The 25,596-nt window shown below is 46.5% G+C and overlaps 1 protein-coding gene across 1 annotated transcript; it reads right to left on the reverse strand.

The window, feature by feature from the left end:
• Window positions 1-1,053: 1,053 nt before the first annotated feature.
• Window positions 1,054-24,328, reverse strand: LOC139423561 (3',5'-cyclic-AMP phosphodiesterase 4C-like). The gene is made up of 15 exons (XM_071175153.1): window positions 24,211-24,328; window positions 23,021-23,224; window positions 22,434-22,470; window positions 22,180-22,250; window positions 20,532-20,581; window positions 20,000-20,112; window positions 6,996-7,089; window positions 5,420-5,592; window positions 3,327-3,425; window positions 3,036-3,200; window positions 2,789-2,888; window positions 2,376-2,530; window positions 2,107-2,229; window positions 1,828-2,010; window positions 1,054-1,617 (listed from the first exon to the last, which is right to left on the reverse strand). The coding sequence occupies exons 1-15, from the start codon at window positions 24,267-24,269 to the stop codon at window positions 1,054-1,056; spliced, it is 2,190 nt and encodes a 729-aa protein (XP_071031254.1). The 5' UTR covers window positions 24,270-24,328.
• Between the last annotated feature and the right edge of the window lie 1,268 nt (window positions 24,329-25,596).

A 25,596-nucleotide genomic window follows, 5' to 3' on the forward strand; every position in this document is an offset into this window, starting at 1 on the left:
ACAAAGGAAGACTTACAGCTGAAAACCTGTCACCACAGAAACAGACTGAGCATGTGACACACGCACACTCACACTCACACACGCGCACACACACACACGCACATGCGCGCACACACGCACACGCACGCACACGCACGCACACACACACACTAAATCATGAACAGTTACAATAGATCTTTGAACAAGAGACAATCAAAAATGAAGACAAAAGCAGACACTCCTGTCCCACGATGCATTGCGTCACGACAGCCTCATGTTTCAGGAGCTGGTGTTTCCAGAAAGGCACACAGCCATCTTGCACCGGTAGCGCTTCTTCATAAAGGGAAAATGGGAAAATGGAGGCGGGACCCTCAGGTCCCCTCATCACAGCGTCTTCCTTTCTTTATTAAACGTAATCCTCTCTTCTTTTCTCGCGCCTCTCCTCCTCTATAGATAGATATCTGTAGTCTTCTTTCCGACAGAAATGGAAAATAAGTCACTCAGAAAAAAACAGAGTTCTTGTTGAATTCTAACAAACATGAACTAGTAATACTGACTGACGCTAGTTAATACTCCATATAGAGATGGCTTTTTCCAAAGAGATTCGTTACCAATCAGAGTCAAACACACACACAAACACACACATTCTCGTGTGTAGACTTCAGAGTTTTTTTTTCTCCCATGAATCAAAGTGTGTGAGTGAGGTGTGTTTGTGTGTGGAGGTGAGTTTGTGCATGTTTATGTGTGTGCGTTTCAGTTCCAGTGCTACACTGTCTTCAATGGCCCATTATTAATGCTTCTCTACGTTCCTCTTTGTCCTCATAGCTGTTCCTCATAGCATCAGCTGGAAGCAACACCTCCAGCTCCAGCTCCAAATCTACAGTTGCTGTGTAAATAGCTTTTCTTTAAGCAATATTATTTGTGTTCCCTTTTTGAAAAATAGATTTAAAGGTCTATTGTCTAAGGTCTATGTAGTCTTATTTGATCTTGGGTTTTGGCCATTGGAAATAAAGGGTGGACAACAGGGGCGTGGTGTGTGCATGTGGGGTGTGGCCAGGGAGAGAGGAGCGGAACTCATGTGTCATCAGCTGGTGAGGAGGAGTCTTCCTCCTCGCAGTCCTCCACGGGGCTTGTGTCAGAGTGTATCTCCACCCCTGACTGAGCTTTCTGAAGAACTCCCCTCTTCTCCTCCTCCTCCTCCTCCTCCTCCTCCTCCTCCTCTACCTCCTCCTCCATCCCTACTTCCCCTTCCTCCTCGATGATGTCTCCTTCCCTTTCATCCTTTAACACGTCCTCTCCTTCCTCCTCTTCTTTCTTGTCTTCCTCCTCTCCCTGACTGCAGTCCAGCACCATGTGATTGGGGGTGGTTTTCCCCTCCTCCTCCTCTTCTTCCTCCTCCTGTCCTCCCTCCGTGTCGTCATCCAAGGTGAGCTTGAACTGGAACTTGTCGATGCAGGCGTTGAGCCTCTTGTCTGGGCCGTGGGGGATTGGGGGTGGGGAGATGGGGCTCTGGGGGATGGTGCTCTGGTACCAGTCCCTGTTGTCCTCCAGAGTGTCCAGGATGTCCTGGGCATCAGGGTGCACCAGGTCCCCCCACGTCTCCCACAGAGGGTGCACAATGTAGTCGATGAAGCCCACCTACAGCACACAACACCAGGAGAATCAAACACACTAACAAACATCACACTAATAACAAGCACATTACACGGCTAAGGAATTTGTGTAAGCAACATGAGATTACATTTCCAAACATCAATCATACTATTAAGAAAGCATATATAAGCATTAAGCTTTTATAATTACTTTGAAAGTGATCCCAAAATGTGAGTTGTGTGTATGTTTCCTAACCTGACTCTTCTCCACAGAAGCAGTGTGTTTGTCACACATGGGGCTGATCTCCATGCCTCTCTCCCTCTCCTTGTCCCCCTGTCTAAAGAACTCCTCCATGATGCGCTCAGTCCACTCTCTGTACACGACCAGGGGCTTGGTGGGGTTACTTAGGTCCGCACAGTGCACCATGTTCCTCAGCACCTGCAGACACACACATAAGGTCAGGTATCACCAGTGCACGGTAGGCGTTGTGAATTTTCTCCAGCTTATGTTTAGAGGTCAGCGGGGAAAGCTCACCTGGATGCGGTCAGTGTAGTGGTCGAGCAGGAGCACTCCTGAACTGGTCACCTTCTTCGTCTCCACCATGGTCTTCAGATCAGCCAGCAAACTCATGTGCTTGGACATATCCGTCGCCAACACCTTGAGAGGTCAATTAAAGGAGGAGGTCAAACAAAAACAAACATAAAAATAGAAAATAACATTTAAATAACTCTTATAAGCCCCGCCCCTTACTGAGCCAGCGGAGCAGCCCATTAGTGGGTGAGTGTGAGGGGCAGGAGCCTCACCATATCGATAACGAGCTTGCGCAGGCTCTGTCTCTGCCTCTTGCTGAGGTTCTGGAAGATGTCACAGTTGTCCTCGTGGAGCAGCTTGAAGCCCACGGCCAGGTGGTGGTTCTCCAGGACTGACTCATCGTTGTACATCAGAGCCAGCTCCGAGTCTGGGGGAAGAGGACAGACAGAACACACCGGGTCAGTACAGAACACATACTAGGTCAGAGGACCTGTAGACACACCCCACTAGTAACCTTTTCACATTACAGTGCTGACTCTGACATTTTCTTTTTACGTTATCAGCTGTGCTACACTGACTGGTGAGTTGAGCTCAACTGAGATGTGGTTCAGGGAGCTTTATTCAGTTATAATGCAGTGTACTGTACAGCGTCCTGTCTCCTCCTTTCTCCATTGCAAGGACTCACTGGTGTTGATGAGGAACTGGTTGGACACGCCAGGATGATCCACATCATGGATGGCAGCAGCGAATAACGCAGCCAGGATCTCCAGATCAGTGAACACAGCCTGACGGAGAGAGAGAGAGATAGAACACAGTGTAACCAATCACGTTTTAGAACAGCCTACAGGACATGAATGTGCGATGGCAGTTGTGTGCTTCACGTTAGCTGTTGTTAGACATAGCCTCAGTGTGGTATGAAATGTGGTTCTTACGTCCAGAGCCGGTGTGGACAGCAGGACGTGGGTGGACTGGGTGACGTCAGCGGCGTGGAGGCTGTTGTGGTAGGCCACGTTGGCATGGTAGTGGTCCTCCAAGGTCATAACGTAGGTCACGAAGGTGTCGACAGGGATTCGAAACGTCTTCAACAGATCCCTCTCCTACAGGGAAGGAAAACACAGTGTCACGCAAACACTCAGGATCCTATACACGTATATGAACAGCAAAGTCTACATTAAGTCTGTATGACCACTCTTACCGAAAATCGAATGGATAAAACCACCCACCTGGAAGATGGCGAACATGATGCAGCTGAGAGGCCTATTATTGGAGAATTCAGCCAGACGAAAGATATTAAGGCCCCACTTATTCAAGTCATCCAGCTCCTGGTCAACAGACATCAGAATCAGAAACAGAATCACCTTTATTTGCCAAGTAAATGTACACATACCCAGAATTTGACTTGACATATGACTCCATTTAATCCCTCCAGAGACCAATAAAGATCAATAAATCAAACCAATTCATTTTTGTCCACTCTAATGGAGATAGATGTTTTTGGGCCGTATCTCTGAGGCCATTCATGCCACTGTGTTAAATCCTGTTGTACCTTTGAGAGGACATTCTGATGTATTCAATGATATCATATGACTTTGTACTTTCTCATCCTGTTTTTAAAAAATGGCTGCCATCTTAATTTAGCACATTATTTTATTTAAAGAAGAAAGTACATGTATGTAAATGGGTAATCATAATTTTTGTGAGTTCGATATTCAAATTGTTTCCAGTAAGTAAATACAGTACACGACCAAAAGTATGTGGACACCTGCTCTTGTCGAACGTCTCATTCCAAAATCATGTGCATTAATATGGAGTTGGTCCCCCCTTTGCTGCTATAACAGCTTCCACTCTTCTGGGATGGCTTTTCACTAGCTGTTGGAACATTGCTGTGGGGACTTGCTTCCATTCAGCCACAAGAGCATTATTGAGGTCGGGCACTGATGTTGGGCGATTACACCTGGCTCGCAGTCGGCGTTCCAATTCATCCCAAAGGTGTTCAATGGGGTTGAAGTCATGGCTCTGTGCAGGCCGGTCAAGTTCTTCCATACCGATCTCAACAAACCATTTCTGTATGGACCTCGCTTTGTGCACAGAGGCATTGTCATGCTGAAACAGGAAAGGGCCTTCCCAAAACTTTTGTTGGAAGCACAGAATCATTGGAAGCACAGAATCGTCTTGAATGTCATTGTATGCTGTAGTGTTTAGATTTCCTTTCACTGGAACTAAGGGGCCTAGCCTGAACCAAGAAAAACAGCTCCAGACCATCATTCCTCCTCCACCAAACTTTATAGTTGGCACTATGCATTGGGGCAGTTAGCGTTCTCCTGAAAGCCATCAAACCTAGATTTGTCCATCAGACAATGAAGAGTAAATCTCACCAATGGTGGCGCGCTTTACACCATTCCAGCCGACGCTTGGCATTGTGCATGGTGATCTTAGGCTTGTGTGCATCCGCTCGGCCATGGAAACAAATTTCATTAAGCTCCAGACTAACAGTTATTGTGCTGACGTTGCTTCCAGAGGAAGTTTGGAACTCAGTAGTGTGTTGCAACCGAGGACAGACAATTTTTACACGCTACGTGCTTCAGTACTCAGCAGTCCCGTTCTGTGAGCTTGTGTGGTCTACCACTTTGTGGCTGAGCCATGGTTGCTCCTAGACGTTTCCACTTCACAATATCAGCACTTTCAGTTGACCGGGGCAGCTCTAGCAGGGCAGAAATTTGACAAACTGACTTGTTGGAAAGGTGGCATCCAATGACGGTGCCACGTTGAAAGTCACTGAGCTCTTCAGTAAGGCAATTCTACTGCCAATGTTTGTCTATGGAGATTGCATGGCTGTGTGCTCGATTTTACACACCTGTCAGCAACGGGTGTGGCTGAAATAGCCAAATCCACTCATTTGAAGGAGTGTCCACATATTTTTGTATATATAGTGTATCTGTGGAATAGTTTGGTGAGTTTTCAGAGCAGTGTAATATATTTTTTCTTACATTAAATAAGAGCTAAATAAGAGATTGTGTATAAATATCCTGTATTTTTCACTTACTGTACACATATTTACTGTAATGTAAAAATGTACAAATATAATATTCACCTCATCATAATATCCACTACAGTGCATATACAATAAAATAAAATAATAAAATAAATGTTGTAAAATGTTTATTTCACTCCTAAAAAAGTCATAATTAATAAAGCTTTTTTTCGCTGGGTCTCAGCAGGATATGTCATTTTAAATCATCTTCGAAGTGACTGAGTGTTCATGTGTGACTATGTGTAAGGGTCCACAGATCCCAGATCCAGTATAGGTACACCGTACCCTGGCCAGTGCGTCCTCCTGTTCCGTCTTGACTCCGAAGCGTGGCATGGTGGTGTTGATGGACAGGCTGGAGCTGTGCGTCAGCTTCTTCACTCCACTGATATGACACATGGGCTTGTCCCGGTCCCGCTCCCGCAGGGTCGGAGACGGGATCTCTACCTCATTCTGCTTATCTGGAGGAGACATGGATGTCAGAGGTTAATTACAATACTTTCGAATGCTTGTTATAAGCATGCATTTATAACTTATTATTATAAAGGCTATAGTGTGCTACATCTCTATAGTATGCATCATTACAGGGCTCACTTGTAAAGAGACCCCGGTCTAAATGACTGCCTGCACTGTAAACCCCAAGGCCTTTTTAACTCAAATACTTAGAGTAAGTTGAACTCAAAGTCATTATTACATCAAATGTTTATGTGGTACTGACTCAAAACAAAATCACATTAACTAAATTTTCTAAAGTTATGACAACAAATTAACTTTTTTCCCCCAGCATGCTCTACTGCAGGTTGATTTTTGGGAATTATTTTTAATATCTGTGTTCTGTACATTGAGTGATTGATTGATTCATCTTATGTAAAACACAGTTAAATAACATACATTTTTCTAAACTAATCCAATAAATGAATTCGATTTTTTGCACCCGTTACAGAAATGGTTGTTCCAATTGAAATGGCTTAGGTAGTCTCCTCACACTGTTCCTAACCCTGGCAGTCATTATGAATGCAGGTTGTGAGTGAATACACAGTTCTACTGTTGGATAGCCTAACTCTGGCTGGATTCCAATAGGAATTACACATCACTTTGCAAGCCAGCCTAAAGTGACTTGCAGAAGTCTGGTATATTTCCCAGGTTTTCCAGAAATCTGGGTTAGAAGATTGCTGGAAATCCTTCAACCTAGATTTTTTTTTGACATTTTGGGAAAGTTCCCTGATGTGGCCTGTCAACCATGAGTTTCAGGCCACTGTATTAGAGTAAATCTAGGCCTCAAAATAAGGCCTTATGAGATATGTAATGTTGAATTATAATGATAACGTTCAACTAGGAATTCACTTGGGGAAGGCCATAGGGCATCCGTGTTTCTGTTACTAACAAATACAGTCATGTGTGACGATTCCACAATTCACTCAAAAAGGCAAGGCGCACTGGGAAATTATATTGGAGGCGTGGCTTAGAGGGGGCATTACTCTGATACAACTCAAATCAGGACCCCCTACAAGCTCACAGTAACTGTCTCAGTTTGATTAATAACTACAAAATCACATTAAGTAACTGTACTCAGATGTATTAAGTTCAACGCGTTTCCTCAAACGTTTTGAGTAATGACAGCACATTGGGGTTAACAGTGTGGATAAATGTTATATAACAATAAATGCATTATACTGGTCAGTATTAACTCAAATATAACCCTCTTTCTAAATGGCAGCCGTATAGTGCACTACTTTTGACCAGAGCCACATACATAGGGCTCTGGTCAGTTTCCTAGAGGATAGAGGACTGAGTTGTATAAGGGATAGAAGACAGACAGAGACCCAGTCAGGAGTGCAGGTGAAAGGGGAGGTGTGTGACTCACCCAGGAAGGTAGTGGAGATGTATTCAGACACCTGGTTCCCTGAACGACTCATCTCTGACAGGTGAGATAGCTCCCGGTTCAACATCCTCTTAAACTGGGGGAGGAAAAGGAGAGAGAGATGGAGAGAGGGATAGAGAGAGGAAGAAAGAGATGGAGAGAGGCAGAGCATTATATTATTACCAAGAACAGGAGAAGACAGAAGTTAGAGGTATTGCTTGAATAGTGTCGCTGAAATAATGTTCAAGCTGGATTTCATACCATGCCAAAAATAGCACATCGTACTCCATAAGAAAGGAAATCTGTACAAATCCCTTTTTAGCTAAATACATCTAACACAGTGTTTTGAAAAACAAAACAATGGGCAGCAGGTAGCCTGGTGGTTAGAGCAAAGATATGTATAACTAACCCAAGATAGTTCATCTGTGTCATTTTCAAAGGGAGCAGATGAAGCATAGCGGGCAGAACAAGCAAGGAGGTTGGCAGAGCCAAGCATGAGCTAACAACATCCCATCGGCCCGTTCTAGCATGTGCTTGTGCAATAACTCAATTTGCCATGGCACTCATTGTAAACATCATTTAAAAAAAAACTTTGTCAAAGGATCATGTCTACAAACGTAGTGCACTCTGTTCGAAACAGATTGTAGTTTTGGGAACAGAAAACTGTAGTGAGATCAGGCTTTGATGAGCTTGGGCTTCGATAAGAAAATCTGCATAATATCGGCCCAGTTCCAACTCGTGCCATACTCTCCCATACTGCCGGCCTCCGAGCTTCCTCTCCTCACCATATATTGGTGGGGAGTGGAAATTCCAACCAGAGGCTTCAGATTTATACATCTGGTGAAACATCGGTCTCTATCTGTGGTTAGAGCATTGGGACAGTAACTGGAAGCTATCTAGTTTGTATCCCCGAGCCGACAAGATAAGAAATCAATCGTTGTACCCTTGAGCAAGGCACTTAACCCTAATTGCTCCCTGGGTGTCTCAGGGGGAGCTGGGATATACAAAACACACATTTCCAATTCACACATGCTCTTTCAAGTTTTTTTTTCAATCACTGTGGCATATTGTTTCAGGTATAAGTTGTTTATTTTCAAAACTCTAAGTACAAACCTCTAACCTGATAACACTTGTAATGCCCCCTATCTTATGTTCAGAACCTTTCATTGTGTATTCATTGGAGTTGAACACATCTTTCACCCTCGAGTCACTCATGCAAAATCTGTTTTCCGTGAAATACCATGAGAACATTTAGTTTAGTCACCAATACATCAGGCTCAACATTAAGTCATTTTAACTACCATTTTTAACTAACTAACTAAGATACTTTCTTTTTGAAGTGCTGAATAAAAATAATAGTATTGTATTGTTAACAAATCATTTCAAAAGTACAGTGAATATTGCATTTTGAAAAGCAGATACTCAGATTGAATACGCTTCCAAATTGAAGGAGTGATTTGGTGCAGTGAACAAGTGACTGTGAATTTGTTTGTTGTACTACTCAGTCAATTGAAAATGTACTTAGAGTTTAGATTTTTGTGCTTAGACTGTTGAAAATGTACCACATACTTGTGAAAATTGCACCAACGTGAAAAACTGTAATACGCACTTGAGTATGTGTGAAACAGAACAAATGATTATTGTTAATATGAACCACTATACCTCATTCAGGATACAGGTCATACCCCTAAACAAAGACTAATACTGTACATCGGCTCTAACCTCAATCAAAAATGTCAACAATGTAGCAAAATATGAATTGTGTTTGATACTGATGTATCACACATCTACTGTAAAATAGTGAAATAGAATTCCTAAAGAACACATGGGTTTACTATACAACATTCATACAGTACGGTATGACCTTGTCAACAGGCAACCACTGCAGGAGCCTGACAAAGCAACAGCATGTTGGAGCAATGGTGGAAGAGCTGCCGTTTTCATACAGCACGTTCTGTGTCTTTTGGTGATGATGTCACACAACCTGTCTGGAATGCAGGTGAGAAAAAGATACGACGCATGAATAGGACACATATGTACCATATGGCTAAACAGAAAATGTAATGTTGCATAGACTTCCTGTCGCGATGTCTCAACCAAACATGAGCGGATCTTGAAGACTGGTAGTGGGATGTGTTTGGTTTCTAACAGAGGCAGTCACGTGCAAGCAGGCGCAGTGCGATTCGGACAAGTCCACTCAGTCTGTGTCCCACTGACTGATCCTTCACACATAATAATCTCCATGGCAACCATAGAGGTTGCCCTAGCAACTGCCTCCTCACAGTCAGTCCTGCAGCATGATGGGAGCGAGGGAGGGAGGCGGCTGCTGCTTGGGTGACAATCTCAGAGACTAGGCAGGTGTCTCTGACCTTTTTCAAGGTCAATCCTCTCCTCTCCATTCCTTTCCTCTCCTCTCATCTGCTCTTCTCTCCTCTCCCTTGTTCTCCCCTCCCCTGTGTTCTCCTCTCTTCTTCCCTCCACTCTTCTCTGCTTCTCCTTATTTCTCTACTCCTCTTCTCTGCTCTACTCCCGTTTCCTCTCTATTCCCTTCTCTCTCTTACTCACCTCTTTTACTACCTTCCCTCCCACTCTCTCAACCTTCCCTCTCTCACTCACTCATTCCTTCCTACTTCTATTTTTAATTACTCTCTCTCTCTCATCCCTTATTCCAGTCCAACCAGGTATTAGTGACAGTTCGACACGGTTAGAACAGTCAGGTCTCTTTCCCTCCGTCAGAAGCCACTACAACAGTCAGATAGATAGATAGATAGATAGATAGATAGATAGATAGGTCATGATAATTCACCAGGTAGGTACTGTAGACTAGTTAGCCAGTCAAGCCCAGTGACACAGTTATGCTGCAGGATCAATCTCTCTCCATCTCTCTCTCCATCTCTTTGCTATATTGAGTCATAATCTGCCAACCAACACAACCCCAGTGCCAGGACACACAGACGCCACACCACGCTACCGTGCTTCCTCATATGGCCCCCTGACTGATGGAACACAAGATGCCGGGAGGAAGCTGTGAGAGACGCAAAGGGGCATCATCAACCCTCTGATAACTGACTAACATATGGACACCCAGGGAAATGTGACATGTATTGTAACAGGCAGGCTCTTCCTGCACTTCCTGTTTTTCACATTACAATAGCAGTTTACAGTAATGCTCTTTGATGACAGCATGGTGAATCAGCTTTCACAACCAACAATCCATTCAATTTCACTTTGTTAATCAAAGTACTGTATATATATTTTTTTGCTAATGGTAATGGTAAGGCTGTTGTTGGACTCTATCTTGTATCAAAACAAGAGTTGTCATATTGCAGCAGATTGCTAAAAACACTGTATGCTTAGAGATGGGGGGAGTGGATACAGCTAGCACATTTGGTTCCTTGGAAGTTGTGGGAGCATAATTCTTTGGCTTCCTATTGGTTCTGGGAACGAAGCCATAGGTTTCCTGACTGGTAATAAGTACTTTTTTTGTTTTTTACTTTCTTAGAACAGAAGTGAAAATGTTGCCTGTTCTGGGAATGTAAATGTTTAGGTTGCAAGGAGGTTCTGAGAAGGTTTTTACTATGGTTCCCTGAAAGTTTTTCTGGGCGTTTTCATTAATCTTCTGAGAACAGAAATTATAGCTTATTTGAAGGTAATTAAATAACGTTCTGAGAACATGTTTCAATAAGACTTTTAATTACACTGCTAGCTTAGTTTTGGGTTAAGTGTTTTTAACTGTTTAGAAACAGTTAAAAATTGCACATACATTTATTTTGTTATTGTGGCACGGTGTCAGTGAAATTCTAACCTATGATCTTATACTATGTATACAAAAGTATGTGGACACCCCTTCAAATTAGTGAATTTGGCTATTTCAGCCACATCCGTTGCTGACAGTGTGTGTGTGTGTGTGTGTGTGTGTGTGTGTGTGTGTGTGTGTGTGTGTGTGTGTGTGTGTGTGTGTGTGTGTGTGTGTGTGTGTGTGTGTGTGTGTGTGTGTGTGTCGAGGATGGACATCTTGTGATAAAGCAGAATACCTGTAACAATAGGACAATAAAGATTTTCTTAATAGGAATTTCTGTACGATTTTAAGGGAATATTGTCTGTGGTTTGAATGGAGGAAATGAGTCCCTAAGGTGAACAGTTTTGAGTTTCTATCTTCAGGTTGAAGTGTACTGCAGCTGAGGTTTAGTGCGCCCAGCACCACAGGCAGCATGAAGACACATTACAGGGGGAGTTTAGGGTTAATAAACTCTGAAAACTCAATGCCTTTTCCCCTTCAGTGCCCACATGCATAAATAATGCATAGAATATGAAAACAGATTTGCTGAGGGAAAATATAAACACACAGTCTCTCAACATACATCCTGTTATGCCTGTCATCTTTAGGTCATGTCCTCCCTGTCCCAAATGGTGCCTGCAATCCGCACAGCTAAAACGCACACAACTGACATGGTTCTCTTTTCAACATGAAACTTCAACGGCTTAACAAAATCACACCTACTAAGTAGAATGGACAGATAACAGCCTAAATAATGCACAGAACAGCAAGGGTGGAAAAACAGTTCATCAAAACAGCTATCCAAGATGGCTGCCTGTCTGTCTGGCCTGGTTCCCTTCCCCTCCCAGCCCTACTAGCCCTACCTGGTCCCACCATCCGATGAGCCAGGGTCTGGAGCAGGTCTCACAGAACAGGTCTACTAGAGGTGTCCTGCGCTCCGCTGCCATCCCAGACCCTTCCAGAACCCCTCCGGCAGCCGCACCTAGGTCCAACTCCAGGTCTGGCCCTCCTCCCCTCCCCTGCAGCTGGCTGTAGCTGGTGGAAGAGCGGGGCAGCCGGTAGCCGCCTGGCACGGGCGAGGGGCAAGGGGACGGCGAGGCGGGATCAATGGCCTCTACCACACCCATGCTTAGGGTGACGGGGGGCGAGGGGCGCTTGCCCAGACAGGAGGACCGGTAGTGGAGCGGGCTGGGGGTGGGGGCGCTGCAGGTGTCCCAGCAGCATGAGGAGGGATTCGTCGTCAGCGTGTGGGCAGTGTGTAGGCCGCAGCCGGCCAGGCCGGGACACTCCAGAGCGACAGCTTCCCCCCGCCGAGGGTGGGGGGGGCGAGGGGTGGAGGGGGAGAAGGACAGGGTCCACTGGTGCTCACAGTCCGTCCCTACATGCAGTTGTCCTGGAAGCAGGCCACCCACCCAGTGCGTCCAGATATGGGCCCCAGTGTGAGGACGGTCCACAGATGAGGGTGCCCCGCAAACGGCAGGCCAGGAGCCCCCTGGATCCCCAAGCTCCAGAGACTACATCTCATCCCAGCTGGTGAGCAGAACTGACCCAAATCAAACAGCAGAGTGGGGAGAGGGGGAGGATAGGATGGGAGAAGATGGAGAGTGAGAGGGGGACCGTCTGAAGGGCAAAGAGAGGCAATGGAGGAGGAGAGGGAAGAGAGAAAAGCCAAGATGTTGTAATGAAAGATAGGTCAGACAGACTGACAGATGGAGATAAAAGAGGACAGAGGAGCTTAGAAGGATGGAGGGATGGAAAGACGGTGACGACAGGGTGGGAAAGATGACCGCAGTGTTGAGCGATGGGACAGAGGAAGAGGACAGAGAGTGACAGAGAGGGAGCGGGAGACAAATGACAATGGAGAGAGAAAGAGAAGGAAGGAGAGACAGAGAGAGAGAAATAGGGAGCCAGGCCTGTGATGTTGCTAGCAGACGGGTGGTCAGGCTACAGAATCACAGCGGAGCTCTCGGTGTGGGGAAAAACAGGCTCTCTCCTCGTCTCCCTGCGTTGCGTCTACTCTGCAAAGTGCCCCTCCCCCACAGCGCACCGGATCCAGGGGCCGGGCCCAGTCGTCCTCCTGCTGCATCAGCCCCGTATGTGCCTCAGTGATGATCCCAACACACACACAGTCCACAGTCCTCCTCCCAGTAGCTTCCCCCGCAGTATCCCAGTCACTCCATCGTGTCTCCCTGGGCTGGTTAAATTATGTCTGAGGTTGAAACTAATCCAAGAGCTTCAGGCTCCCCTTATTTTTCCTTCCTCTTTCCTTCCTCTTTCCTTCCTCCGCCGTAGCAAAGCCCTGCTGCCTCCTGTAGCGCCGTCTCCCTGGATGCTGTAGACAGCCCTTGCAAGCTAATCAGCCAGACAGCATGCACTTGTGTGTGTGCGTGCAGCCTGTATGCGCATGTGCTGCAGACAGCATGTACGCCTGTCGGAAATGTGTGTGTGAGAGAGAGCGAGTACGAGGGAGGGTGTTCATATGTGTGTGTGCATGTTGGTGTGGTTTTGTGTGTATGTGTCTTTATGGCGCCTGTCTGCTCTTAAAGACCACAGCATTCTCTCTGCTTCTCTGTCAGCCAGGAGCACACACACACACACACACACACACACACACACACACACACACACACACACACACACACACACACACACTCCCCCCTCTCTCACTCCGTCTTTCGCTCTCTCGCCCTCTGTCTGTGTCTCAAACACAGGCATCCTTACACACATACAAATCCAAACTGCTGTCTTTTGCGTTCTGAAACAGTTGCAACATGCTACATTCCCCTCAGGGTGACAAGAAAAACAAGAATACCACACTGTCTCTTTTAGACACAACACTGTTGAAGGAACCTTGCCTCTTTTTCATTGGTCGCTTCCCAGACCACAAGCCTTGTGGTCAGAGTGGTGAGCCAATGAGTAAAAGGGAAGGGCAGACCCTGTTGTTCGATAGCAACCAAGGTTACAGCAGAGACATCAGCATCAGGACCCCTCCTCCCTCTTCTCCTGTGCTCTGTGTCTTCCCTTCCCACCCACAGACCCTCACCCTCACCCTCCCCTCCCCTTCTCTCTCTCTCTCTCTCTCTCTCTCTCTCTCTCTCCCCGTCTCTCTCTCTCCATCCTACATTTTAAGCGGAACATCTCGCTGCAGCTCATGCATTCATGTGCACAAATACACATCCGCTACAAACACAGACTCTGAACTGCAGTATACAGTATACACATATCACCCATACCTTTGTACATATAGAGCATCTGACAAATCTTTTGGGCATTCTGTGTACAAGCACACATACACTCCCTTCGGCCTCAAAAGGACAATACACAAATCCCAAACATCACTGGGACTAACAGCTCCTGCGAGCCACAAGACTGTGATAGTCCACTGAGCTAAAAGCTAGACATTATCCTGGGGAGCTAACCCAAGTCATCACATGTCAGACAAGGTTACTCATCACGAGAGTGTGGCTGACCGATCCACCTCTGTTACATTAGCTTGGCCAGTCCACAGTCCACATTCACATAGTTCAGTTCCGCTAAATGCGAACAAGGCGGGGTAGGGTAGCGGTAGTGGTGGTGTAGGGTAGTGGTAGTTGTGGTGTAGGGTAGTGGTAGTGGTGGTGTCGGGTAGTGGTAGTGTAGGGTAGTTGTGGTGGTGTAGGGTAGTGGTGGTGTAGTGTATGGTAATGGTAGTGGGGTGGTAGTGGTAGTGGTAGGGTAGTGGTAGTGGTAGTGGTTGTGGTGTGTGTAGGGTAGTGGCAGTGGTAGTCTAGGGTAGTGTTAGTGGTGGTGGTAGTATATGGTAGTGGTAGTGGGGGTGGTGTGGTAGGGTAGTGGTAGTGGTAGTGGTGGTAGTGTAGGGTAGTGGTAGTGGTGGTGTAGGGTAGTGTTAGTGGTAGTGTATGGTAGTGGTAGTGGGGGTGGTGTGGTAGGGTAGGGTAGTGGTAGTGGTAGTGGTAGTGTAGGATAGTGGTGGTGGTAGTGTATGGTAGTGGTAATTGTGGTGTAAACTAATGGTAGTGGTAGTGATGGTGGTGGTGGTGGTGGTGGTGGTAGTGTAAAGTAGTGGTAATTGTGGTGTAAACTAGTGGTAGTGGTGGTGTAGGGTAGTGTTAGTGGTGGTGGTAGTGTATGGTAGTGGTAGTGGTAGAGTAGTGGCAGTGTAGGGTAGTGGTGGTTTAGGGTAGTAGTGGTGGTAGTGTAGGGTAGAGGTAGTGGTAGTGGTGGTGTAGGGTAGTGTTAGTGGGGGTGGTAGTGTATGGTAGTGGTAGTAGGGGTGGTAGTGGTAGGGTAGTGGTGGTGGTAGTGTAGGGTAGAGGTAGTGTAGGGTAGTGGTGGTGGTAGTGTATGGTAGTGGTAATTGTGGTGTAAACTAGTGGTAGTGGTGGTGGTAGTTGTGGTGGTGTATGGTGGTGGTAGTGGTAGTGGTGGTGTAGGGTAGTGTTAGTGGTAGTGTATGGTAGTGGTAGTGGGGGTGGTGTGGTAGGGTAGGGTAGTGGTAGTGGTAGTGGTAGTGTAGGATAGTGGTGGTGGTAGTGTATGGTAGTGGTAATTGTGGTGTAAACTAATGGTATTGGTAGTGATGGTGGTGGTGGTGGTGGTGGTGGTAGTGTAAAGTAGTGGTAATTGTGGTGTAAACTAGTGGTAGTGGTGGTGTAGGGTAGTGTTAGTGGTGGTGGTAGTGTATGGTAGTGGTAGTGGTAGGGTAGTGGCAGTGTAGGATAGTGGTGGTTTAGGGTAGTGGTGGTGGTAGTGTAGGGTAGAGGTAGTGGTAGTGGTGGTGTAGGGTAGTGTTAGTGGTAGTGTATGGTAGTGGTAGTGGGTGTGGTGTGGTAGGGTAGGGTAGTGGTAGTGGTAGTGGTAGTGGTAGTGTAGGATAGTGGTAGTGGTAGTGTATGGTAGTGGTAATTGTGGTGTAAACTAATGGTAGTGGTAGTGGTGGTGGTGGTGGTGGTAGTGTAAAGTAGTGGTAATTGTGGTGTAAACTAGTGGTAGTGGTGGTGTAGGGTAGTGTTAGTGGTGGTGGTAGTGTATGGTAGTGGTAGTGGTAGGGTAGTGGCAGTGTAGGATAGTGGTGGTTTAGGGTAGTAGTGGTGGTAGTGTAGGGTAGAGGTAGTGGTAGTGGTGGTGTAGGATAGTGTTAGTGGGGGTGGTAGTGTATGGTAGTGGTAGTGGGGGTGGTAGTGGTAGGGTAGTGGCAGTGGCAGTGTAGGGTAGTGGTGGTTTAGGGTAGTGGTGGTGGTAGTGGTAGTGGTAGTGTAGGATAGTGTAGTGGTAGTGGTAGTGTATGGTAGTGGTAATTGTGGTGTAAACTAGTGGTAGTGGTGGTGTAGGGTAGTGTTAGTGGGGGTGGTAGTGTATGGTAGTGGTAGTGGTAGGGTAGTGGCAGTGTAGGGTAGTGGTGGTTTAGGGTAGTGGTGGTGGTAGTGTAGGGTAGAGGTAGTGGTAGTGGTGGTGTAGGGTAGTGTTAGTGGGGGTGGTAGTGTATGGTAGTGGTAGTGGGGGTGGTAGTGGTAGGGTAGTGGCAGTGGCAGTGTAGGGTAGTGGTGGTTTAGGGTAGTGGTGGTGGTAGTGTATGGTAGTGGTAATTGTGGTGTAAACTAGTGGTAGTGGTGGTGGTAGTTGTGGTGGTGTATGGTGGTGGTAGTGGCGGTGTGGGTAGACATTTTGGTGGTGTAGGGTAGTGGTGGTTGTGGTGTAGGGTAGCGATAGTGGTAGAGGTGGTGTAGGGTAATGATAGTGGTAGAGGTGGTGTAGGGTAGTGACAGAGGCGGTGGCGTGTGGGTTGACATAGTGGTGATGTAGGGTAATGGTAGTGGTAGAGGTGGTGTAGGGTAGTTATAGTGGTGGTGTGGGTAGACATAGTGGTGGTGTAGGGTAATGTTAGTGGTGGTGTAGGGTGGTGGTCGTGGTGGTGGTAGTGTAGGGTAGTGGTCGTGGTGGTGCGGGCTAGTGGTAGTAGTGGTGGTGTAGGGTAGTGGTAGTGGTGGTGTAGGATAGTGGTCATGGTGGTGCGGGCTAGTGGTAGTGGTGGTGTAGGGTAGTGGTGGTGGTAGAGGTAGTGGTGGTGGTAGTGGTGGTGTAGGGTAGTGGTGGTGGTAAAGGTAGTGGTAGTGTAGTGGTAGTGGTGGTGGTAGTGTAGGGTAGTGGTAGTGTAGGGTAGTGGTAGTGGTAGTGGTAGTGGTAGTGGTAGTGGTAGTGTAGGGTAGTGGTAGTGGTAGTGGTAGTGGTAGTGTTGGTGTGTGCTAGTGGTAGTGGTAGTGGTAGTGGTAGTGTAGGGTAGTGGTAGTGGTGATGGTAGTGGTGGTGTAGGGTAGTGGTAGTGGTGATGGTAGTGGTGGTGTAGGGTAGTGGTAGTGGTGATGGTAGTGGTGATGTAGGGTAGTGGTAGAGGTAGTGGAGTGTAGGGTAGTGGTAGTGGTGGTGTAGGGTAGTGGTAGTGGTGGTGTAGGGTAGTGGTAGTGGTAGTGGTAGTGTAGGGTAGTGGTAGTGGTAGTGGAAGTGGTAGTGGTAGTGGTAGTGGTAGTGTAGGGTAGTGGTAGTGGTAGTGGTAGTGGTAGTGGTAATGTTGGTGTGTGCTAGTGGTAGTGGTAGTGGTGGTGGTAGTGGTAGTGGTAGTGTAGGGTAGTGGTAGTGGTGATGGTAGTGGTGGTGTAGGGTAGTGGTAGTGGTGATGGTAGTGGTGGTGTAGGGTAGTGGTAGTGGTGATGGTAGTGGTGATGTAGGGTAGTGGTAGAGGTAGTGGAGTGTACGGTAGTGGTAGTGGTGGTGTAGGGTAGGGTAGTGGTAGTGGTGGTGTAGGGTAGTGGTAGTGGTGGCGTAGGGTAGTGGTGGTGTAGGGTAGTGGTAGTGGTGGTGTAGGGTAGTGGTGGTTTAAGGTAGTGGTAGTGGTGGTGTAGGGTAGTGGTGGTGTAGGGTAGTGGTAGTGGTGGTGTAGGGTAGTGGTGGTTTAAGGTAGTGGTAGTGGTGGTGTAGGGTAGTGTTGGTGGTAGAGGTAGTGGTGGTGTTGGGTAGTGGTAGTGGTAGTGTAAGGTTGTGGTAGTGTGGGCTAGTGGTTGTGTAGGGTAGTGGTAGTGTAGGGTAGTGGTAGTGTAAGGTTGTGTAAGGTTGTTCTGGTGTAGGGTAGTGGTAGTGGTAGTGTAAGGTTGTGGTGGTGTAGGGTGGTGGTAGTGGTGGTGGTAGTGGTTGTGTATGGTAGTGGTTGTGGTTGTGTAAGGTAGTGGTAGTAGTAGTGGTGGTGGTAGTGGTTGTGTAGGGTAGTGGTAGTAGTTGTGTAGGGTGCTGGTAGTGGTAGTGGTAGTGGTGGTGGTAGTGGTGGTGTAGGGTAGTGGTTGTGGTTGTGTAAGGTAGTGGTAGTAGTAGTGGTGGTGGTAGTGGTTGTGTAGGGTAGTGGTAGTAGTTGTGTAGGGTGCTGGTAGTGGTAGTGGTAGTGGTGGTGGTAGTGGTGGTGTAGGGTAGTGGTAGTGGTTGTGCAAGGTAGTGGTAGTAGTAGTAGTGGTAGTGGTGGTGGTGTAGGGTAGTGGTAGTGGTTGTGTAGGGTAGTGGTAGTGGTAGTAGTAGTGGTGGTGGTAGTGCTTGTGTAGGGTAGTGGTAGTAGCTGTGTAGGGTACTGGTAGTGGTAGTGGTAGTGTAGGGTAGTGGTGGTATGGAAAAGTGGTAGTGATGGTGTAGGGTAATGGAGGTGGTAGAAGTGGTGATGGTGGTAGTGGTAGTGTTAGTGGTGGTGCGGGCTAGTGGTAGTGGTAGTAGTAGTGGTGGTTGTGGTAGTGGTGGTGTAGGGTAGTGGTAGTGGTTGTGTAGGGTAGTGGTAGTAGTAGTGGTAGTGGTAGTGGTTGTGTAGGGTAGTGGTAGTAGCTGTGTAGGGTAGTGGTAGTGGTAGTGGTAGTGTAGGGTAGTGGTAGTGGTGGTACGGGCTGGTGGTAGTGGTAGTAGTAGTGGTGGTGGTGGTAGTGGTGGTGTAGGGTAGTGGTAGTGGTTGTGTAAGGTAGTGGTAGTAGTAGTGGTGGTGGTAGTGGTTGTGTAGGGTAGTGGTAGTAGCTGTGTAGGGTACTGGTAGTGGTAGTGGTAGTGTAGGGTAGTGGTAGTGGTGGTACGGGATAGTGGTAATGGTAGTAGTAGTGGTGGTGGTGGTAGTGGTGGTGTATGGTAGTGGTAGTGGTTGTGTAAGGTAGTGGTAGTAGTAGTGGTGGTGGTAGTGGTTGTGTAGGGTAGAGGTAGAGGTAGTAGCTGTGTAGGGTGCTGGTAGTGGTAGTGGTAGTGGTGGTGGTGGTAGTGGTGGTGTAGGGTAGTGGTAGTGGTTGTGTAAGGTAGTGGTAGTAGTAGTGGTAGTGGTAGTGCTTATGTAGGGTAGTGGTAGTAGCTGTGTAGGGTACTGGTAGTGGTAGTGTAGAGTAGTGGTAGTGATGGTACGGACTAGTGGTAGTGATGGTGTAGGGTAATGGTAGTGGTAGAGGTAGTGGAGTGTAGGGTAGTGGTAGTGGTGGTGTAGGGTAGTGGTAGTGGTGGTGTAGGGTAGTGGTGGTGGTAAAGGTAGTGTAGTGGTAGTGGTGGTGGTAGTGTAGGGTAGTGGTAGTGTAGGGTAGTGGTAGTGGTAGTGGTAGTGGTAGAGGTAGTGGTAGTGTAGGGTAGTGGTAGTGGTAGTGGTAGAGGTAGTGGTAGTGTAGGGTAGTGGTAGTGGTAGTGGTAGTGGTAGTGGTAGTGTAGGGTAGTGGTAGTGGTAGAGGTAGTGGTAGAGTAGGGTATTGGTAATGGTAGTGGTAGAGGTAGTGTAGGGTAGTGGTAGTGTAGGGTAGTGGTAGTGCTAGTGGTAGTGGTAGTGTAGGGTAGTGGTAGTGGTAGTGGTAGTGGTAGTGGTAGTGGTAGTGTAGGGTAGTGGTAGTGGTGGTATGGGATAGTGGTAGTGATGGTGTAGGGTAATGGAAGTGGTAGAAGTGGTGGTGGTGGTGGTAGTGACGGTGTAGGGTAGTGGTAGTGTTTGTGTAGGGCAGTGGTAGTAGCTGTGTAGGGTGCTGGTAGTGGTAGTGGTAGTGGTGGTGGTGGTAGTGGTGATGTAGGGTAGTGGTAGTGGTTGTGTAGGGCAGTGGTAGTAGTAGTGGTGGTGGTAGTGCTTGTGTAGGGTAGTGGTAGTAGCTGTGTAGGGTACTGGTAGTGGTAGTGTAGAGTAGTGGTAGTGATGGTACGGACTATTGGTAGTGATGGTGTAGGGTAATGGAGGTGGTAGAAGTGGTAGTACCTTGTTGGAGGCCATGTCACCGACGCTGCGGTGGGTTTGGATGGTCTCCAGCTGGTCCAGACACCAGTCTAACTCAGCCAGAGTCTCCCTTGCCATCTGCTGGTACGTCTCATCTACACACATACACAGGAGAGAAGAGGGTGGCATTAATGTGCTGTATGTATTATTATAACCGGTATGATCTCAGCATTGATATAATATAGTGTATCATAATATAATGGTCTGTGTAACGGTCATATTCTCTGCATCTGCTCTCTTGAACTGTATCAGTCAAATTGCTACATTTGACATTTCTTAGAATTGTTCAGTTGAGACTCCAGATTGACACTTATTATTCAAATCATCTGCGGAATTAAATGCAGCCCATTATTGAGAAAGCCACAGGCCATGGTGCTGCAAATTCTTCTATTAATATCGGTGCATTTCTTTATGAGTTTTTGGAAGCTTGAGTGCACACTACCAAAACACTGTGAGTTGTGTGGGAGAGTGTTCCCAATCAGTAGACTAAAGTTCATTTTAGCAGGAAACCTACCAGAGAGTGTTGCCTGGGGAACAGTGGGTTGGCTTGTCACTGGTGACCTCCTGTGGACAAATAGATCATTACATCATCATAGGAAATGATGAAGCGTGCTCTCTAGTGGACTCTAAGAACATTACGGTTGTATTGGGCATGAATTGTGTAGCGTAACAACATAACACTGGAAATAGATAAGCAAACATATTTAACCTCATCTGTATTATGGACAATAACATTTGTGAGGAATCATAAACTATTTGCATAGATCTGCATCGCAGTCTTTTGAAATATTGTTGTAGCCAACAATATTAAAAACAATGCCTCCTTTAAGCGAGGCTCTCTCAGCTGTCTCTTTCTCTACATGGAGTCTACTTGCAGTCTAGTGAGGGAGGATTCTGTTTGGAGCTGAGAGCATCATGCTCACTAATTATGGCTCTAGATAATTCCATGGTGCATTGTTACTGCTCATATTGACGTACTGCTAAAAAGTCTGCCAACTCATGCTCTGCCTGTTTCTTGCATTACAAAGGAGGATATATTTAGCATTATTGACCACTTCTATCCTTGTGAATAACCAGTCAGTCAGGTAGTCAGGCAGTCAGTCTGTCTGTCAGTCCGTCAGGTAGTCAGCCAGTCAGGCAGTCTTTCAGTCAGTCAGGGACTTCCACTGGGGACATGATGATCTCAGCAGAACACGATAAAGACACAACGTGAGGAGAGTATTGCCACATTATACCCTACTGATATGACACAGTTCTGACAAAATAGAAGGAAGAAATGTGATATTTACTAAAACTACATATGAAGAGTTTCATTCAAAAACACTAAATATCAATTTTCAGAAATGTTGGTAAATTCACTGTTATTGTTTAACGAAATAATGAACAGATTGGTGTTTTTTCACTATCTAATCATGGCATTTGGTTGTTCAATGACAGACATGTATTTGTTTAAATCGATCACTTGGTCGTTTCATTTCAGAGAGACAAATAATAATGTATTTTCTTTGCAAAAGGCTGTATATCCGCCTCATTCTCAGAGAAATAAGGGAGTACTGTTAGGTTTTACACAGTCAAATGTAACAAAATAACTACCCGTTTTTATAACGACATGTACTAATGATACATTTCTGACATCGATATAATAAAAAATAACTATTAGAATAATTCAATACAGTAATATGATATCTGTATATAAAACACTTACATTTGACATTTGAGTCATTTGGCAGGTGCTCTTATACACAGCGACTTATATAGTAAGGCATTCATCTTAAGATACAGTAGCTGGGTGAGACAACCGCATATCACAGTCAAATATACAGGTCACGAAGATTCCATTCCAGCTAAACAGTGGATATATAGCGTTTTGCAAAAAAACACATTTTCATACACATCTAAAATCTATTCCAGAAAACATCTTGAGAACAGTAATATTTTACACACACATGAAGGTACGCACAATTAATCATTCCTGGTGAAAAAAAACACAAGTGAAAAATTGGTTGATATAGTGTTTTGGAAATCAACTCTTCATATTCCAGTGAGAATAAGGACTGCACAGTCCCAGTGGGAACATATCATTCATGCTGCGATAGAGAAGAGAGATGTGGCCACATTAAGAGGGGTTGAAAGGGTGACGTGGCTGACGGAATGCTACTGACTTGTTAGTGGGTGTCGTGACATTGGCGAGGATGGTGAAGTTGCTTCTTACAGTTCGTAGACTGGCCAACACCTGGGGGATGGACGGACGGTGGGTGGTGGGGGCGGCGGGGAGAGGGGCAGAGAGCACAGCGAGACAAATTCACTACATACTCAGTTTAGCCCCTTTCAAGTTCTTTACTGCATTGTTCTATCTTTAGGCAGGAAGGGTGAAGTGTACGCCACTTCATCAACAAACTGCAGAGCTGGTGCTTACCTGAGCAAAAGGGGTGACTATGAGATCTTCTGCATGCCTGTAGAAAGAGAGATAGGAAATGAACAAAGGAAGGAGATGACAGTAAAGTCAGCAGGATAGATGGAGCGTTATCGCTATGACAGTTTACATGAACACATACGGAATATGTATGTGAACCAATGGTATCCATAGCCCTATCTGAATCTAAACCAAATCTTTTTGGTTCTGACCAAAAAGCATCTTTCTGAAATGGAAGCAGACCAAGACAAATTACACCGCTGTGAAGCGGTATGAACATTAGCATAATACTGCCATAATCATAATAATCATAAATGCCAAGTCGGCTGATTGCGATTGTATAGTGAGTAATGTATGGTGTTGCAGCAATCTGGAGTGTCAGTGAGGCTACTTTCACTCAGAGGGGTTTTAACCATGTGGATTAGCCTGTGATGAACACAGGAAGTGGAGGTTGTAAGGGGGTACATACTCACCAAACCAGGGTTCAATTAGCACTATACATTAGCTGGGCTTGACTGAGTTTGCCTGGTGCAATGGAACCAATGGAATAGTCTTATAAGTTCAAACCCCCGCCACAGTTTGATACTCACCCCTCACTGTTGATGGAGGAGTTGCGTGACATGTTCTTGGGGGACATGTCATAGTCGGAGTCTGATCGGTACAGGAAGGACTCCCTGCGCTCCCCGCGACTCCTGCACCCCTCTGTGGTAAAGGAGGGGTGCAGCCCCAGCACAGGACTCGCCTGCGAATCCATGGGGCTGCGGCCGGGCGAAGGACCATTCTCTGAGTCAAAACTGAAAGACAAAGTGAGAGAGACAGGAAACTTGTCTGGATCAATGCTTCATTTAAGGCATTTTCCTGTATATTATATATATTTACACACTAAGAGGTTGGAATACATCTGTGAATTTGTAAATCCCTTTTAGTGTAAGATTTGTTTAAAAAGACAGCCTGAAATTCAGACCAATAAGAAAGAGAGTTCCAAACCTCTCTGCCAATAACACCTAGTATTCCCCTCCCCACTCAGACCACTCCCAGGCAGACAGTCCTAGCAACATTCTTGTCTGAGAAATTGCTCTTTGCTAAGTAGCTATTTTTGTATGTTTTTGACCATTTTAACTTAAAACAATCTCAGCAAGGTACTTATTGTTACCCATGAATTAATTGATATTGAGATATTTAAAACAATATATATGGGGGATTGGAGATGATGCAGACAAGTACTTTGATGGAAGCTACAATTCATCTGCAATATTAAAGCTGATCTACATATATACACAAGAGCACCATACCAATCTAGCGTTACAGAAAACCACATGACCCCAAACACAAGATTAGGAATAATCTCAAAGAGAACCAGTCAAACAGAAGCTTAGTGAGAGTTTAGCCAAAGTGTACACAGAAACATACTTCTTAGGTTTAGGGTGATTTCTCTTTTTTGAACCATGAATGTCTCTACAGCTTCATCAAAAATGAAAAGCACATCATGGAGGGAGATATTGTGAAGCCACACACACACACGCGCAAGCACACACACACACGCGCAAGCACACACACACACACACACGCACGCTCACGCACACGCACACACACACACACGCACACACGCACACACGCACACATGCGCACACACACACACACACACACACACACACACACACACACACACACACACACACACACACACACACACACACACACACACACACACACACACACACACACACACACACACACACGGCCTATTAACTGTGCATGGCTACTTGAACACCATGAATACCTGAGAGGAAGGTGAGACTGAGACGACAGTCTGCGCTCTATACTGCGGTTGAGCTTCATACGGCGGAAAAACACGGAATTCCCGTGTCCCCGAGTGTGGTCGTGATCAGGGGACACAGGTGAGTTAGCGGAGGTGACGTAGGGAGAGGTGGGGGTCAGGCTGGGCGTGGTCAACCCCTCGGGGGTCTCCCACAGATTCATCTGTCGTGTCAGCTTCCTCTGACTCATCTCTGGAAGCTCTGGGCACGACAGAGAGGACTGACGGAAGAAACCACCATCCCTCTCTCCCTCTTCTTCTCTCTCTCTCTCTTCTTCTCTATCTCTCTCTCTCTCTCTCTTCCCCTTCTCTATCTCTCTCTCTCTCTCTCTCTCCCCCTTCTCTATCTCTCTCTCTCTCTCTCTCTCTCTCTCTCTCTCTCTCTCTCTCTCTCTCTCTCTCTCTCCCCCTTCTCTCTCTCTCTCTCTCTCTCTCTCTCTCTCTCTCTCTCTCTCTCTCCCCCTTCTCTATCTCTCTCTCTCTCTCTCTCTCTCTCCCTCCCTCTTCTTCTCTCTCTCTCTCTCTCTCTCTCTCTCTCTCTCTCTCTGTCCCTCTTCTTCTCTCTCTCTCCCTCTTCTCTCTCTCTCTCTCTCTCTCTCGCTCTCTCTCCCTCTTCTTCTCTCTCTCTCTCTTCTTCTCTCTCTCTCTCTCTCTCCCTCTTCTTCTCTCTCTCTTTCCCTCTTCTCTCTCTCTCTCTCTCTCTCTCTCTCTCTCCCTCTTCTCTCTCTCTCTCTCTCTCTCTCTCTCTCTCTCTCTCTCTCTCTCCCTCTTCTTCTCTCCCTCCCTCCCGACCAGAAAAAACTCTGTCTATCAAACTTTGTCTGCTACTGCCAACACTTCAACCTCCCAATCGGTCTGTCAGTCACTCTCCCTCCTACGCTCCCCCCTGGCCCCCCGCCTTGTTCCACGGTTCAGTAGCGGAGCTCACATCCCAGACAAAGAGAGTTCTCCTGCACACACCAGCACAAAATCCTGCCAGTCAGAAAGCCCTTGATAACAGACCCTAATCCTATAGTTTTATTCCTGGTCCCAATCCTCAGAGTCCACGTTCAGTTGAAGTCTTCGAGCTTTGATCCTGAAGCCCTGGAGTACTGCTACATTTGCTCACGTCCTTTGTTCACCTCCACACCACTTTGTTCCCTGTTTCTCAGCAGCTTGTTTCTTCCTGTGTAGGTTTGTTTTTGTTTATTCTGTCACTGAAGGGCGGCAGTGCAGCTGTAACCCACAGCCTCTCTCTCAGCTATCAGCTATCTGAACAGGGCCACTCTCAGGGGAGGGCTTCTGATATTTCACTAGCTCAGCTCTCACTCTCTATCGCTCTGTCTGAGTCCACATACTTTTCCTGTGTGT

This window comes from Oncorhynchus clarkii, chromosome 13 (genome assembly GCF_045791955.1).
Source record: "Oncorhynchus clarkii lewisi isolate Uvic-CL-2024 chromosome 13, UVic_Ocla_1.0, whole genome shotgun sequence".
Taxonomy (NCBI): domain Eukaryota; kingdom Metazoa; phylum Chordata; class Actinopteri; order Salmoniformes; family Salmonidae; genus Oncorhynchus; species Oncorhynchus clarkii.